Raw genomic sequence first — 15,693 nt, 5'->3', positions numbered from 1 at the left:
TGGGCTATATAACATTTTTTAAATGAGAAAAATTTGAAAGTGGAGGATAAATTAGTTGTTGCAAGGAGTTAGGGAAAGATGGTGGAGGGAGGAAGGTGGGTGTGGTTATAAAAAAGGGTCAGGCACGTGGCTCACACCTGTAATCCCAGCACTTTGGGAGGCCAAGGCGGGCAGATCCCGAGGTCAAGAGATTGAGACCATCCTGGCTAACATGGTGAAACCCCATCTCTACTTAAAAAAAAAAATGCAAACAATTAGCCAGGTGTGGTGGTGGGCATCTGTAGTCCCAGCTACTTGGGAGGCTGAGGCAGAAGAATGGTGTGAACCTGGGAGGCAGAGCTTGCAGTGAGCTGAGATTGCGCCACTGTACTCCAGCCTGGTGACAGAGCAAAAAAAAAAAAAAAAAAAAAAAAAAAAAAAAGATGGCCCCAAGGGCGTTCTTAGTGATGGAACTCTTCTGTCTTTACTGTGGTGATGCATACATAAACCTATGCATGTGATGAAATTATATAACTAAATTGCATATAGTGAACTGTATGACTAAATACACATGCAAGAATACACAAACACACTCAATGCAAATAAAGCTGGGGATATTTGAATAAGATGGGTAGACTGTATTAACGTCAATATCTGGTTGTAGTATTGGACTAGCATTTTGTAAGATATTACCATTGGAGGAAACTGGATAAAGGGTGCACAGAATCTCTCTTTATTATTTCTTTCTTTCTTTTTCCTTTTGAGACAGGGTCTTGCTCTGTCACCATGCTGGAGTGCAGTGGCACCATCACAGCCCACTGCAGCCTCCACCTCCCAGGCTCAAGTGATCCTCCCACTTCAGCCCCCTAAGTAGTTGGAACTACAGGTGGGTGCCACCACACCCAGCTAATTTTTGTATCTTGTGTGTGGAGATGGGCTCTTGCTATGTTGCCCAGGCTGGTCTTGAACTCCTGGACTCAATCCTCCTGCCTTGGCCTCCCAAAGTGTTGGGATCATCGGCATGAGCCACTGAGCCTAGCCTGAATTTTTGCTTATAACAGCATGTGAGTCTTTAATGACCTCAGTCTCAAACATTTCTGTTAAGAAAACTCAGGGGGAAAAAACAGAAATCCTCAGGAAGTAGATGACCTACTTGAACGTTTAAGCAGGGGAAAAGTGGGCAGGGTTAAGGAAGACACAAGAGGTAGTGGTGCACCCAGAGGCCAGTAACAGGGGGAGCTGTTAGCACTCCTAGGCATGACAGGACAAAGACTGTGGCTGTCAATAGAGGATGACAGCCACTGTCAAACTCCAGACTTGCAGGGGGCAGCCAGCAAATAGAAGAATAAATACCCCCACCTTGCTCTCTGCCCTCCCTCAATCTCCTGTCAGCACCTCCACTGGCTAAACACAACCATAAGCCAGAGGGCAGGCAAGCCTCAGAGGTACAGATCAGGAGGGGTCAGTGAACACCAGCACAGCAGCAAAGGGGCAGAGGGTAAGGACAACGTTTTACAAAGCCATTATCAGAAGCTCTAGAGAACAGTTTCTCCCGGTGCAGGGACTCTCACACCTGTAATCCCAGCACTTTGGGAGGCCAAGGTGGGTGGATCGCTTGAGGTCAGGAGTGCCAGACCAGCCTGGCCAACATGGCGAAACCCCATCTCTACTAAAAACACAAAAATTAGCTAGGTGTGATGGTGGGTGCCTGTAATCCTAGCTACTTGGGAGGCTGAGGTAGCAGGATTGCTTGTACCCGGGATGCAATAAGCTGAGATTTCGCCACTGAGTTCCATCCTGGGTGACACAGCGAGACTCTGTCTCAAAAAAACAAACAAAAAGAGAAGCTCTAGAGGTTGGATTAATGTGCTTTTTAAGAAAGTCTCACAAATGATCTACCCAACCAGCAACTGAAGAAGCAGCGAGCTACCATTTCCTTCATATCCAGTGAGTTTGTTTTGTTTTACTGTTTAGTTAGGTAGAATTCATTCTCCTTGTAAGAAATTAAAATATGGCTAGGTACAGTGACTCATGCCTGTAATCTCAGCACTTTGGGAGGCCGAGGTGGGCAGATTGCCTGAGGTCAGGAGTTCGAGACCAGCCTGGCCAACATGGCGAAACCCCATCTGTACTAAAAATACAAAAATTAGCCAGGCATGGTGGCGCATACCTGTAATCCCAGCTACTTGGAAGACTGAGGCAGGAGAATCGCTTGAACCTGGGAGGCAGAGGTTGCAGTGAGTGAAGATCACGCCACTGCACTGTAGCCTGAGCAACAGAGCGATACTCCATCACACACACGCAAAAAATATTATTGATAAATTTAAATATTTCAATGATCATCTCCTCAGTTCTCATGCACTCTCCAGTGATAAATAACTCACTATTAATCAGTTTGGGACATATCCTTGCACACTTTTTTATACATTTTTAAATATTTTATATATTATCCATATTTTATATATTTGCATAATGCATGTATAGCTCCCTAGGAAATATGTCTGTGTGATTGTTTTAATTAGAGTTTTTACTTTGACATAATTGTGGATTCACATGCAATTGTAAGAAATAATACAGGCCGGGCGCGGTGGCTCAAGCCTGTAATCCCAGCACTTTGGGAGGCCGAGACGGGCGGATCACGAGGTCAGGAGTTCGAGACCATCCTGGCTAACACGGTGAAACCCCGTCTCTACTAAAAAATACAAAAAACTAGCCAGGCGAGGTGGTGGGCGCCTGTAGTCCCGGCTACTCGGGAGGCTGAGGCAGGAGAATGGCGTGAACCCGGGAGGCGGAGCTTGCAGTGAGCTGAGATCCGGCCACTGCACTCCACCCTGGGCGACATAGCGAGACTCCGTCTCAAAAAAAAAAAAAAAAAGAAATAATACAAAGAGATTGGTTCTTGGGAGGCGTGGGGAGGTGGGCGCGGGTCCCAGCGGTCATGGGGTCGGCGGCCTTGGGTCTGTTGGAGGGGCAAGTGCACGGTGGTCCTGGCAGTGCCATGTTGTTCTGCAGCTTCTTCAGGGGCGAGGTTTTCCAGAATCACTTTGAGCCAGGCGACTATATCTGTGCCAAGTGTGGCTATGAGCTGTTCCCCGGCCGCTCAAAGTGCGCATACTCATTCCCCTGACCGGCGTTCACCAAGACCATCCACTCTGACAGCGTGGCCAAGCGCCCAGAGCGTAATCGTCCTGAAGTCTTGAAGGTGTCCTGTGGCAAGTGTGGCAATGCATCGAGCCACGAGTCCCTGAACCGTGGCCCCAAGCTGTAGCAGTGCCGATTCTGAATGAATATTCAGCAGCTCGCTGAAGTTTGTCCCTAAAGGCAAAGAAACTTCTGCTTCCAAGGGGCACTAGGCGGGCAGCCCACATCCACCCCAGATGGCCACGGCACTAAGGCCACACGCTGGCCATTCTACCACGGAATCAGAGCCCTGGACACTGAGACAGGAAGGCAGGGCACAATGGCTGAAACATCAAGAAGGCTCCCAAGGCCCCAGCTCTGAACAAGATCTTGTTTCTTGGAAAAGTCACTCTTGCTGATGGTTCCTGCCTTCTGGTTCCTGGGCTGTGCGGCCACACTGTCAGCTGACTCAGCCTCCTGCTCACTCGATAAGGCATCTCAGGGGTGTGGTCTGGGTGCAGTTGGTCTTTGAATGATGTTACGCCCCAACCTTCGACCTTTTCTTCCTGGTCCTGCCTCTGGACTCACCCCTGTGGGGCCCAATTCCAAGACAGACTCTCATCCTCACCAAAGCTTAGGCCCACATCTCCCAGGCTGCTTACGAGACAGAATGGAAATGGAGGCTGCCCCTGACAGCTGCCCCGGCTCTGGTCGCCACATGATCCGCTGTGTCCAAGCCAGCCAGGTGATGATGGTCGTGACCCACCAGGAAAGCAGGCTGATGGGACAGACCCTCTTGTGCAAGAGGGGAGAAACCTAACCCTGTTTCACAACCTGTGCAGAAGTAGCTTGGCTCACTCGGGCTTAGGAAAGTGACAGTCACCTCATTACCCAGCATAGGGCTGGGGGCCTGCAGTTCACCTGCAGAGAGGTCCCCAAGATGTAACTGTGTCTTACTGTACATATTCGGAGGTCTTCCCATAGAGGAAGGTGGGCGATGCTGAAATCAACCCCCTGCCTATCTTAAGCATCTTAAGTAATTACTTTCTGGAGTAATCAGGCGAAAATCAATAAACAAATGAAATGTGCAAAAAAAAAAAAAAAAAAAAAAAAAATGCAAAGAGATGCTGTGTACCCTTTACCCAGTTTCCCCTAATGGTAACATCTTGCAAAAATCATGGTACTATATCACATACAGAATATTGACATTGTGTATTAGTCCCTTCTCATACTGCTATAAAGATGCTACATGAGACTGGGTAATTTGTAAAGGAAAGAGGTTTAATTGACTCGAAGTTCTGCATGGTTGGGGAGGCCTCAGGAAATTTACAATGATGACGGAAGGGAAAGCAGGCACCTCTTACATTGTGGCAGGAGAGAGAGACAGTGAAAGGAGGAACTTCCAAATACTAAAAACACCATCGGATCTTGTGAGAACTCACTCACTATCACAAGAATAGCATGGGGGAACCACCCGCACGATCAGATCCAATCACTTCCCACCAGGTCTCTCCCTCAACACCTGGGGATTACAATTCAAGAGAGATTTAGGTGGGCACCCAAAGCCTAACCATATCACATTGATACAGACAAGATACAAAACACTCCATACTCCAAGATCCCTTGTGTTGCCCTTTCAATAGCCATGTCCACTCTTCTCCCATCTGACCCCTTCCTTAACCTCTGGCAACCACTAATCCACTCTCCATTTCTCTAATTTTGTCATTTCAAGCATGTTGGAATGGAAACATACCAGCCTGGCCAACAAAGTGAGACTGCATCTCTGGGGAGAAAAAGAAAATTAGCCGGGCCTGGTGGCACGCGCCTACTACAGGTAGCTGGTGTCCCAGCTACTTGGGAGGCTGGGGTGGGAGGATGGCTTGAGCCTGGGAGATGGAGGCTGCAGTGAGCAGCAATTGTGCCACTACTATGCTCCAGCTCGGGCTACAGAGTGAGACCATGTCCAAAAAAACAAAAACAAAACACAACCTCTGTTCTGCAAAAGACACTGTTGAGGGAATGAAAAACCTACCACCCTACCAATCGGGGACTGGTTATTAAATGGTCCTGCTGGAATGGAAGCTCTAATAGTGGTGTGGGGGTGGGGGATGTCTTCCGTTTGCCCCTCCTTATCTACTGTCCCTGCTTCTCCACCTTACTCTGGGCCCCAGGTAGAGGGGAGAGGAGGTCAGGTGTTTGTTCACCAGGGTTCCTCCCTGCGCTGGGCCACCACTATTCGTCTGTTTCCTCCGTCAATCTAAGTTACTCTCTCCTCCCCAAGTCAGGCAACCACATGCACACCCTCAACCCTCTCCCCTTCCTTCAGGCCTGTGAATGAGGCCCCTCACCTGTGCTGGCCCCAGGAGCTTGCACTAGCTCTTGTCATTTGCCTTTACTATCCAATCGCTTTATAAAGGCTTCTGGTATCAACCCCACCTCAAATTATCCTAAATTGACGGGCCCATCTGTTTCCTGCTGGGCCCTAACTGATACACTATAATTAAAGATGTGGGAGAATGCAAATGAGAGATAATGGTAAGACATAAAAAGCTAGCTACCAAACTGTATACAGCATGGTTCCAATTTGGGTGAAATTGCTCACAGAAAGGAAAACAAAAGGAGGAACAGTGACAAATTGTTAAAAAATATTTACCTCCAGGAGGTGAAATATAAGACTTACTTTAACTCTCCAAGTTGTATGTTTTGTATTGATGGAATCTTTTTACAAGGAACAAGTGTTACTTTGACAGTCAGAAAACATATGCACAAATAAACACATGGAAAATTCCTATGTATTGGGACGAATTGTTCCAGAAGTGGGATGAGGGATAAGAGGAGGATGGTGAAGTTATAGGTGATGCTTTTTCTCTTTTATGCTTTTGTGTATTTTTCAAGCTTTATCCACTGAACATGCATGGCTAATTTTATCAGAAAAAGTAGATTTTATGTTTAAACTAACAAAAAGAGATTGATTGAGACAGACAGAGAGACCCGGGTCAGGATGCTTGTTGGAAAAAATGAATAAGAAAGATGGAGTCACACAAAGCCAGAGACAGACAGGAAGAGAGAGAGAGAGAGAGAGAGAGAGAGAGAGAGAGAGAGAGAGAGAGAGAGAGAGAGAGAGAGAGAGAGAGAGAGAGAGAGAGAGAGGGAGGGAGAGAGAGAGGGAGAGAGAGAGAGAGAGAGAGAGAGAGAGAGAGGGGGATACGCTGAAAAAGATAAGTAAGGGCAGTTATGGCATAGAGAACAAGCTTTGAAACTGGGCAGTGTGTGGGTTCAAACCCCACCTCTGCCATTTATTAGCTGTGTATCTTGGAACAGTTCCTTTACTTTACTGGGCCTCAGTGTTCCAGCTGTAAAATAAGGTAATAGAACCTCCCTTTTGTGTCTTTTTTATTTTTTGAGATGGCGTTTCACTCTTGTTGCCCAGGCTGGAGTGCGATGGTACGATCTCGGCTCACTGCAACCTCTGCCTCCCAGGTTCAAGTGAGTCTCCTGCCTCAGCCTCCCGAGTAGCTGGGATTACAGGCATGCACCATCATGCCTGGCTAATTTTGTATTTTTAATAGAGATGGGATTTCTCCATGTTGGTCAGGCTGGTCTCGAACTCCCAACCTCAGGTGATCTGCCCGCCTCGGCATCCCAAAGTGCTGGGATTACAGGCATGAGCAACTGTGCCTGGCTTGTGTCTTTTTTTTTTTTTTTTTTTTTTGAGACAGTCTCTTACTCTGTTGCCCAGGCTGGAGTATGGTGGCACAGTCATAGCTCACTGCAGCCTCAACCTCCCAGACTCAAGAGATCCTTTCATCTCAGCTGCATGAGTAGCTGGGACTACAGGTGCATGCCACTGTCAGAGGCATTTGAACCAGAGCGACTCCATCTTGAGTGAGGGCTAGGAAACATGAGGCTGGGACCTGCTGAGCTGCATTTCCAGGAAGTTAGGCTTTCCCAGCCTCTAGATGTTTACTGTTAAGGGAACAGATTGATAACGTTTACTAAACAGACCCAGACTCAGGAATGTCCTGAAATCCCGTTATCTTAAGAACAGAAGCATTCCTCATTTTGCTTTAAAGATAGTAATATCGGTTCTTGCAAAATATGGTAATTAAGAAATTTAATCCTTTATCATCAACCCTTGCAGCAGAGCACATCGCCCCATGATATTTTTTGTTATTCAACATATAAACAAGCATTGTACCTAGGGTGGGCCCATTCCTCTTACTTTCAGGAACACCCTACTTTGTCTATGGAGTAACTATTCCTTCACCACTTTGCTTTTTTTTCCTCACTCTGTTGCCCAGGCTGGAGTGCAGTGGCATTGCCATCTTGGCTCACTGCAACCTCCGCCTCCTGGGTTCAAGCAATTCTCCTGCCTCAGCCTTCCGAGTAGCTGGAACTACAGGTGTGCACCACCACACCTGGCTAATTTTTTTGAATTTCTAGTAGAGACAGAGTTTTGCCATGTTGGTCAGGCTGGTATTGAACTCCTGACCTCAAGTGATTCACCTGTGTTGACCTCCCAAAGTGCTGGGATTACAGGTGTGAGCCACTGCACCCAGGCACCACTTTACTTTTTAAAGTAAACTTGCTTTTGCTTTGCACTGTGGACTCGCCCCAAATTCTTTCTTGCACAAGATCTAAGAACCCTCTCTTGGGGTCTGGATTGGGACCCTTTTCCAGTAACACCACCATGCCCAGGGAATTTTTAAATCCCTTTTTTAGAGACAGGGTCTCACTATGTTGCCCAGGCCGGTCTCAAACTCCTGGGCTCAAGCAATCCTCCTTCCTTAGCCTCCCAAAGTACTGGGATTACAGGCCTGAGCCACCGTGCCCAGTTTTGTGTCATTTTTGACAATGAAACTGTCACCTGTAAACGGAGTTGTTTCCTTGCTCTGCATTGGTTGCAAAGAAAGAACACCCGGCTGGAAACAAAAAGGCAAATAGATTTTATTCCTGGCTAGGATGGGGAAGGAGAGAACTCTTACTCTAAAGACACCTTATCCCTGGGTGCGCTCATGCCTGTACTCACATCACTTTGGGAGGTCAAGGTGGGCGGATCACCTGAAGTCAGGAGTTTGAGGCCAGCCTGGCCAACATGGTGAAACCCCATCTCTGCTAAAACTACAAAAAACTAACAAGGCGTGGTGGCAGGTGCCTGTAATCCCAGCTACACAGGAGGCTGAGACAGGAGAATCCCTTGAACCCGGGAGGTGGAGGTTGCAGTGAGCCGAGATTGTGCCACTGCTCTCCAGCTTGGGCAACAAGAGTAAAACTCCATCTCAAAACAAACAAACAAACAAACAAACACCTTATCGCCCAGCGGTAGGGAGCTGGGAAATTTTAAGGAGTTAGCTATGGGGTGGGATGGTATGTAAGCTTGTGCAGGAAGCAACTCCAGACGCAGGTCGGATCATAAGCATGCCTCTTCATATGATGTATGTTCAGCAAATGGTGAGCATATTTTCCTCCATGGGTAGGGAGTTTAGCATGATAATTATATATTAATGATCTAAAGGTAACCATGGGTCACTGTGTCTGGTTTGCACTTGTTTTGCCTCAGCCTTATCTTCCTCCAGTAATAAGCAAAGGAAACATTCTGAAGATCCTGTGGCCTTTTTGGCCATCTGCAGTTCTTTTAAGCAATGCACCTATAGATAAAGAGACTAGAAAAAAAACGGTTTAAGAAAATAATGAGGCCAGGTGCAACCCAGGATTACACCTGCAGGCCAGGTGCAATCCAAGCATTTTGAGAGGCTGAGGCAGGCAGATGGCTTGAGCTCAGGAGTTAGAGACCAGCCTGGGCAACATGGTGAAACCAGGTTTCTACAAAAAATGGTGGTGGCGCCCACCGGTAGTCCTAGCTACTTTGGAGAATGAGGTGGAGGATTGCTCCAGCCTGGGAGGTTGAGGCTGCAGTGAGCTGTGACTGCACCACTACTACAGCCTGGGCAACAAAGCAAGACCCTATCTCTAAAATAAAATAAATAAAATAAGCGTTCTCTTTCTCAGCTACACCTCCAGGGCTGCCCTGGTACAAAAATGAGATGATATGTCTGTGTCAATTACATAGAAGAGGGCCTGATGTATAGTCAACACTACACAAGGGCTGGTTGTGATTGCAGAACGAAGATAAGGACAACCAGGGTGAAGCAAAGAAAAAGGAAACAGACAGTAGAAACAGGGACAGAGACAATTTGGAAACCGAGTGTTGGAGGGTAGCCATCCCGGGCACAGGCCAACCTTGGGTTGAAGTCCTCACACCCGACTGGGATCCCAGAGGCCTGGGGCCAGCTCTGATGTTGGAAAAGCTTGCCCTGGACAGGAAAGTCCGGCTGCAAACCCCATTCTCAGCCCTGCACATAAAAGCCAGCATGGACCATCGAGGCACTGTTGCCCAAGTGGAGACTGCTCTGGACACCTCCCAGGGCATAGTGGACGGCAGCACCTGCTGCAGCACGAGGCGCAGACGGTGCACTGCAGAGAGGAGTGAGGGCAGAGGCCAAGGCGAGGAGGGGACCGGCTCCCGCTCTCTCCCCCTGTGTGTGCTGCGCCTTCAGGCTCCGAGCATCGCCTCCCCTGCGAGCCTAACCCAAGGCAGGGGTCTGGACGCGCGGGACCCTCTCTTTGGCTTCCCTGACGTCTCTCGCCTGCTGCAGAAGCAGAGATGCGGCCGAGTGTCTGGGCCGCGGTGGCCGCCGGGCTGTGGGTCCTGTGCACGGTGGTCACAGCGGCCCCCCGGCGCTGCCTGCTCTCGCACTACCGCTCGCTGGAGCCCCGGACGCTGGCGGCGGCCAAGGCGCTGAGGGACCACTACGTAAGTCACCGCCCAGCCCCTGCGCCCCCTGGGACTCTGGCCCCACCGGGTTCCCATACACCCGTCCCTGTCCCCAGGGGTCCTGCGTCCTAGCGCCTAGCAGGCGCCTCTCGTATGCCAGCGCCCGCAATTCCCACCACGAGACCCCCGCAGTCCCCGTTGTCAGCGCGAACGCAGGCTTAGGGTCAGTCACAGAAGGGCGCCCTGACGGGCGGACTCGGCTCCAGGTCAGGGCGCAGAGCTTTCCTGGAGGAGCGCGGGGTGCAATTCAACCCGGGTTCACGCCTTCGAGGAGCTCCCTGGTTCAGTATACGACAGGCACGACCGTACGCTGCCAGTACCCATCCACGTCCAGGAATCTCAGACTGTGCAGAGGTTAGGGGCCCTGGCGAGGGGGCCCAGGATACGCGAAAAGCGCCGCTTATCCCGCAGGAGGAAGAGGCGCTGAGATGGGAGCCGCGCAACTGCTCCTTCCGCCCCAGGAGGGATCCTCCGCGGCCGTCGGTGAGGCCCGGGAGCGGGCGGGGAAGGCATGGACCGGGCGCGGCCCCCTCTAACGCCCTCTGGTCCCCGCAGTCCTGCGCTCAGCTCCGCCACGTGGCCCGGGGCATCGCGGACGCCCAGGCCGTGCTCAGCGGCCTGCACCGCCCGGAGCTGCTCCCTGGCGCCGGCCCGATCCTGGAGCTGCTGGCGGCCGCGGGGAAGGACGTGGCGGCCTGCGTGAGTGACGACCGCGCCCGCCGCCCCTCGCCCTCGCCAGCTTCTCTGCATCCTCAGGCCCACGGCGAGTCCCAGCGCTGTGCGAATCTGTCCCGCATAGCGGAAAAACCGATCCAGACCCGATTCGGGTCCTCTGGGTGTCCTCAAATCCGGGCTCGGGTCTGCGGCTGGGAGGGTCACGGGCAGATGCAGAGGGGGGCTTCGTCCTTCGCCTTCTCCATTTGCCTCATGTCCCACCTCCAGCTCGAGCTGTCACGACCAGGCTCGTCCAGGAAGGTCCCCGGGGCCCCGAGGAGGCGTCACAAACCGCGGAGAGCTGTGAGTGCAGCAGGCAATACAGGGTTAGCCTGCAGGGAGGACCAGGCGAGGCTGACAAGGACGGGACTGAGGCTGGGAGAGCGGGACTAGTGGGGGCTTCTCGGGAGGGAAGAGCCAGGCTTAGCCCCGCTGCGCTCCCTCCTGGGCTCTAGGACTCGCCTCGGTGTCGCGAAGTCAGCGTGATCTTCAACCTCCTGCGCCTGCTCACGTGGGAGCTCCGACTGGTTGCGCACTCCGGGCCTTGCCTCTGACCCCGCCCCCTCCGGCACCACCTAAACCTCCACGCCATTGGCTGCCGAAAGCGGCTCCTGTCGCCCATTGGAGTGACCAGACAAGGCTCTCAGCCAATGGGTGCTGAGGCACGAGAACTTCTTTGCAGCTTTGGGCCTGACTTGGATCCACTGTCTCAAGATACAAGATGAGTGGGTCCTTCTAGAGGGAAGAGAGTGCAGTTCTTCAGGAAGCAGCGATATTTCCTCGGAGTATATTGTACGGCCCTCCAAGGGTTGCTATGACAGAAAGAGACTTGAGCTCTGGAAACCGTCGCTGACCCCCAAGCAACAGGGACCAGTTCCTCCTTGTGTGGTTACCAGGACACCCCCAACACCAGGTCCTAACCCCGGATTTGTAGCCCCACAGCCAGCTTTGAGATTCTGTGAATCCGTGACTCTTGGATCAGGCATCTAAGGGACACCAATCCATGAGGGATTTGGTTGTGAAAGGCCCAAGAGTCCTTAACTGGCTGTGGTTCTTTGGATTCCCTAACGTATGTTGTTTGTATTTGTGAAATTCCTGTGTATTTGCTATTCTGTCTCCTGGTTTAAATTTATTGGCAGTTATTAAAGAGCGTTTTGATTGCATTGGTTGTTTTCCGTGTGATGATTGTGAGGTGCGCCTTACTGCAAAAAAAGAGGCTGAGCCAGGGACTCAGGTGGCCTGAGTTTCAGTTCTGACCCTGCCAGTTAATTACAGTGTAATTCAGGGCAAATTACTTTTCTGAGCCTGTATTTCCTCACCTGTAGGATGGGTTAGTATACTTGCCTTGTGGAGGAGTAGTGTACATTGAGATCACGTTTTAAACTCTCCAGCTCAAGTCCTGGTATGGCCTTAATGAGTGGATTCCATTAAATAATCACTCGTATAAATACACAAGCAGTTGTGTTGTTAATTTTTTCTCCAAATCTGTGCATTAGCACTCTGTGTTGCTGAAAGCACCCCTCCTTGCCAAGGTCACACAGCTAGTGAGGGTCAGAACCAGGTTTGAACCCCAGACCCTTCAGCTCCAAGACCCATGCTCTTGACCACTGCCTGAACGTCCCTAAGAAAAACAGCACCCATGTGGTGTCCTTCAAGTCCTTCATCACACCTCAATTCTTGAGCAGCGCCTCATATTCCTGAGTCCTTCCTTGCCTGGCAATTAAGAAATATTGGCGTCTGGGTGTGGTGGCTTACCACTGAAATCCCAGCAATTTGGGAGGCATAGACAGAGAGATCACTTGACATCAGGAATTCGAGACCAGCCTTGCCAACATGGTGAAACGCCATCTCTACTAAACATAAAAATTAGCTGGAAATGTTGGCACAAATCTGTAATCTCAGCTACTTGGGAGGCTGAGGCAGGAGAATCGCTTGAACCCAGGAGGCGGAGGTTGCAGTTAGCCAAGATTTTGCACTGCACTACAGCCTGGGTGATCAAACAACATCCTGTTAAAAAAAAAATATATATATATATATATATATATATATATAAATATATTAAAATATAAATATATATACACAAATATATAAAAATATATATACACACACACACACATACACACACACACACACACACGCGCGCGCATGCGCCCAATGCCAGGCGTGGTGGCTCAGGCCTGTAATCTCAGCACTTTAATAGGCTGGATGAGGAGGATTGCTTGAGCCCAGGAGTTTGAGGCTGCAGTGAGCTATGATCACGCCATTGCACTCCAGTGACAGAGTGAGACCCTATCTTAAACTACAACAACAACAACAAAAGCAGAGCAGGTGGAATCCTCTTGGGAACACACCTTCCTGTAGGTAATCCCTGAGTCTCCATCAGTTTCTCTTTCCCTCCAGCTGCTCACCTGGCTCACTGGCCCTGCCCTGCTCTGGGCTTTCCCAGCCTGGGGCTCCCCTGGTGGCCGGTGTCTTACCTGAGGTGGTGTTTTCACTTTTCCCACATCAGCTGGGACTGCCCTTCTGTCAGGGATAAAAGCCGCCCCATGGAGCTCAGGCAGGAGTTACATCTCAGACAGAGCTCAAAACTGACAGAAAGAGTCGAGGCCAGGACACAGCCTGAGATCCAGAAGAGGGGACGGAAAAGAACAGAGACTCCAAACAAGACCCAAACGGACCCCGGGTGACAGCCTCAGAGTGTTTCTTCTGCTGACAAAGACCAGAGATCAGGAATGAAACTAGGTGAGTCCCACATCTCTGTCCGTGCTCAGCTCCTGCAGCCCCTGCCCTCAGGGGGCAGCCTCGCCATCCCCTCAGCTCCCTTTCTCTCTGTGACACAGACATGACCGGGGGCTGCATGCCAGTGCTGGTGCTGATGGCCGCAGTGCTGACCGTGACTGGAGCAGTTCCTGTCGCCAGGCTCCCCGGGGCTCTCCCGGATGCAAGGGGCTGCCACATAGCCCAGTTCAAGTCCCTGTCTCCACAGGAGCTGCAGGCCTTTAAAAGGGCCAAAGATGCCTTAGTGAGTCTCCCCCTGCCCTCCTGCCATGGGCTAGCCTCCACCCCCACTCCAAGGGTCACCATGCTTTCCTAGTCCCAGCTTCCTTCACTGGGCTAGCCTCCACCCTCCCTGCAGTGGGCTATCTCATGCTCCTACTGCAGGGACTGACTCATGTTTTCCTGTAGAAGAGGATCCTCTACCATCATCCCAGCAGTTAACCTCCCCTATCCTGTTGTCAGCCATCCTCCAATCCCATCAGAGTGGTCTAACCTCCAACCCTCCTGCTGGGGCTAACCTGTGCCTTTGCTGTCTAGGAAGAGTCGCTTCTGCTGAAGGACTGCAGGTGCCGCTCCCGCCTCTTCCCCAGGACCTGGGACCTGAGGCAGCTGCAGGTGAGAGGGGGAGTCAGGCCCACGCCTGCCCTCCTGACCCCGCTCACCTGGCTCTGTAGTGGCCCCTTCACCTTCTCCTTCTCCCTTGTCTCTCTCGCTCCTCTCCCCACACCTGCTCCCCCTTCCCTCTGTACCCACCTGACCACATTGGCTGTGCCCTCTCCCCTGTGCCTGTCACCTTCACTTGTTCCTCTCTATCCTCCTCCCCCCACCTGTTCCCCTCACCTGCCCCCTCACCTGTTCTTTCTCACCTCTCCTCAGGTGAGGGAGCGCCCCGTGGCTTTGGAGGCTGAGCTGGCCCTGACACTGAAGGTTCTGGAGGCCGCCGCTGACGCTGACTCGGCCCTGGTGGATGTCTTGGACCAGCCCCTTCATACCCTGCACCACATCCTCTCCCAGCTCCGGGCCTGTGTGAGTCCTCGGGGCCCGGGCACCCAGGTCTGTGGGCTCTGAGCAGCGTCCTTCCCCTGTGGCCGCCCAGGCCCTGCCTCACACACAACTCTCCACTGCCCACAGATCCAGCCTCAGCCGACGGCAGGGCCCAGGCCCCAGGGCCGCCTCCACCACTGGCTACACCGGCTCCAGGAGGCCCCAAAAAAGGTGAGTGAGCTGGGAAGAGAGGGACTGGGGTCTGGGGAGCCACTAGGAGTCCAGGCCCTGGACAGCCCCTGACCCATCCCCTTCTCCCTACAGGAGTCCCCTGGCTGCCTCGAGGCCTCTGTCACCTTCAACCTCTTCCGCCTCCTCACGCGGGACCTGAAATGTGTCGCCAGTGGGGACCTGTGTGTTTGACTCTCCCACCAGTCATGCAATCTGAGATTTTATTTATAAATTAACCGCTTGTCTTAATTTATTGCCACCCAATCGCTATTTATGTATTTGTGTGTGTAAACCCAAGTCACCTCGAGGCAAATGTTTATTTTTCTACTTTTTATAACCCTTGTTGAAATAAACAATGAGGAAAAGACACCCATGACGTGGGACTGTGTGTGTGTTGGTGTGTATTTCCTTTGTGTTGCTGCCATAACAAATTACCCTAAAAGTAGTGTCTAGAACAGCAGGTTCGTTGAGGCTGTGCTGGCCACTGGGGTCCCCAGGCCCCATGTCACCATCGAGTACCTGGAATGCAAGTGGTGCAACCTCATTTGTCAGTGAGTGTAATACATACCCCAGAATTTGAAGATTTACTGTGGGAAAAAAATGTAAAACAGCTTAATTATAATTTGTATATTCGGCCGGGCGCGGTGGCTCAAGCCTGTAATCCCAGCACTTTGGGAGGCCGAGACGGGCGGATCACGAGGTCAGGAAATCGAAACCATCCTGGCTAACACGGTGAAACCCCGTCTCTATTAAGAAATACAAAAAACTAGCCGGGCGAGGTGGCGGGCGCCTGTAGTCCCAGCTACTCGGGAGGCTGAGGCCGGAGAATGGCGTGAACCCGGGAGGCGGAGCTTGCAGTGAGCTGAGATCCGGCCACTGCACTTCAGCCTGGGCGACAGAGCAAGACTCCATCTCAAAAAAAAAAAAAAAAAAAATCATCTGGGCTATTTGGTATTTTAAGTATTTGTAATGTTTAAAAGAGTTTGGGGCCGGGCGCGGTGGCTCAAGCCTGTAATCCCAGCACTTTGGGAGGCCGAGATGGGCGGATCACG

The 15,693-nt window shown here is 51.3% G+C and overlaps 2 protein-coding genes and 1 pseudogene across 2 annotated transcripts; all 3 read left to right on the top strand.

Moving 5' to 3' along the window:
• The first annotated feature begins 2,977 nt into the window (after positions 1–2,977).
• On the top strand, positions 2,978–3,372 carry LOC126942133 (methionine-R-sulfoxide reductase B1-like; annotated as a pseudogene).
• A 6,116-nt stretch (positions 3,373–9,488) lies between these two features.
• Positions 9,489–12,026, top strand: LOC126942105 (interferon lambda-4). Its single transcript, XM_050769330.1, has 5 exons — positions 9,489–9,913; positions 10,346–10,417; positions 10,490–10,633; positions 10,877–10,951; positions 11,104–12,026. The coding sequence occupies exons 1-5, from the start codon at positions 9,764–9,766 to the stop codon at positions 11,200–11,202; spliced, it is 540 nt and encodes a 179-aa protein (XP_050625287.1). The 5' UTR covers positions 9,489–9,763; the 3' UTR covers positions 11,203–12,026.
• Positions 12,027–13,207: 1,181 nt separating this feature from the next.
• Positions 13,208–15,010, top strand: IFNL3 (interferon lambda 3). Its single transcript, XM_050769325.1, has 6 exons — positions 13,208–13,390; positions 13,489–13,670; positions 13,964–14,041; positions 14,303–14,452; positions 14,558–14,641; positions 14,735–15,010. Exons 1-6 carry the CDS (start codon positions 13,381–13,383, stop codon positions 14,831–14,833), a joined length of 603 nt encoding a protein of 200 aa, XP_050625282.1. The 5' UTR covers positions 13,208–13,380; the 3' UTR covers positions 14,834–15,010.
• Positions 15,011–15,693: the final 683 nt, after the last annotated feature.

Source organism: Macaca thibetana, chromosome 19 (genome assembly GCF_024542745.1).
Source record: "Macaca thibetana thibetana isolate TM-01 chromosome 19, ASM2454274v1, whole genome shotgun sequence".
NCBI lineage: Eukaryota > Metazoa > Chordata > Mammalia > Primates > Cercopithecidae > Macaca > Macaca thibetana.
The sequence above is the reverse complement of the archived record's forward strand: the minus strand, read 5'-3'. Positions and strand labels throughout refer to the sequence as shown.

What these genes read in the sequence shown, in the direction of transcription:
- LOC126942105 (XM_050769330.1), top strand. Translation starts at nt 9,764, where the DNA reads ATGCGGCCGAGTGTCTGGGCCGCGGTGGCCGCCGGGCTGTGGGTCCTG. An exon ending in AGGCGCTGAGGGACCACTAC is followed by an intron (nt 9,914 to 10,345) that starts GTAAGTCACCGC and finishes CTTATCCCGCAG; the next exon opens with GAGGAAGAGGCGCTGAGATG. An exon ending in GGGATCCTCCGCGGCCGTCG is followed by an intron (nt 10,418 to 10,489) that starts GTGAGGCCCGGG and finishes TGGTCCCCGCAG; the next exon opens with TCCTGCGCTCAGCTCCGCCA.
- IFNL3 (XM_050769325.1), top strand. An exon ending in GGGACCTGAGGCAGCTGCAG is followed by an intron (nt 14,042 to 14,302) that starts GTGAGAGGGGGA and finishes ACCTCTCCTCAG; the next exon opens with GTGAGGGAGCGCCCCGTGGC. An exon ending in TCCAGGAGGCCCCAAAAAAG is followed by an intron (nt 14,642 to 14,734) that starts GTGAGTGAGCTG and finishes TTCTCCCTACAG; the next exon opens with GAGTCCCCTGGCTGCCTCGA.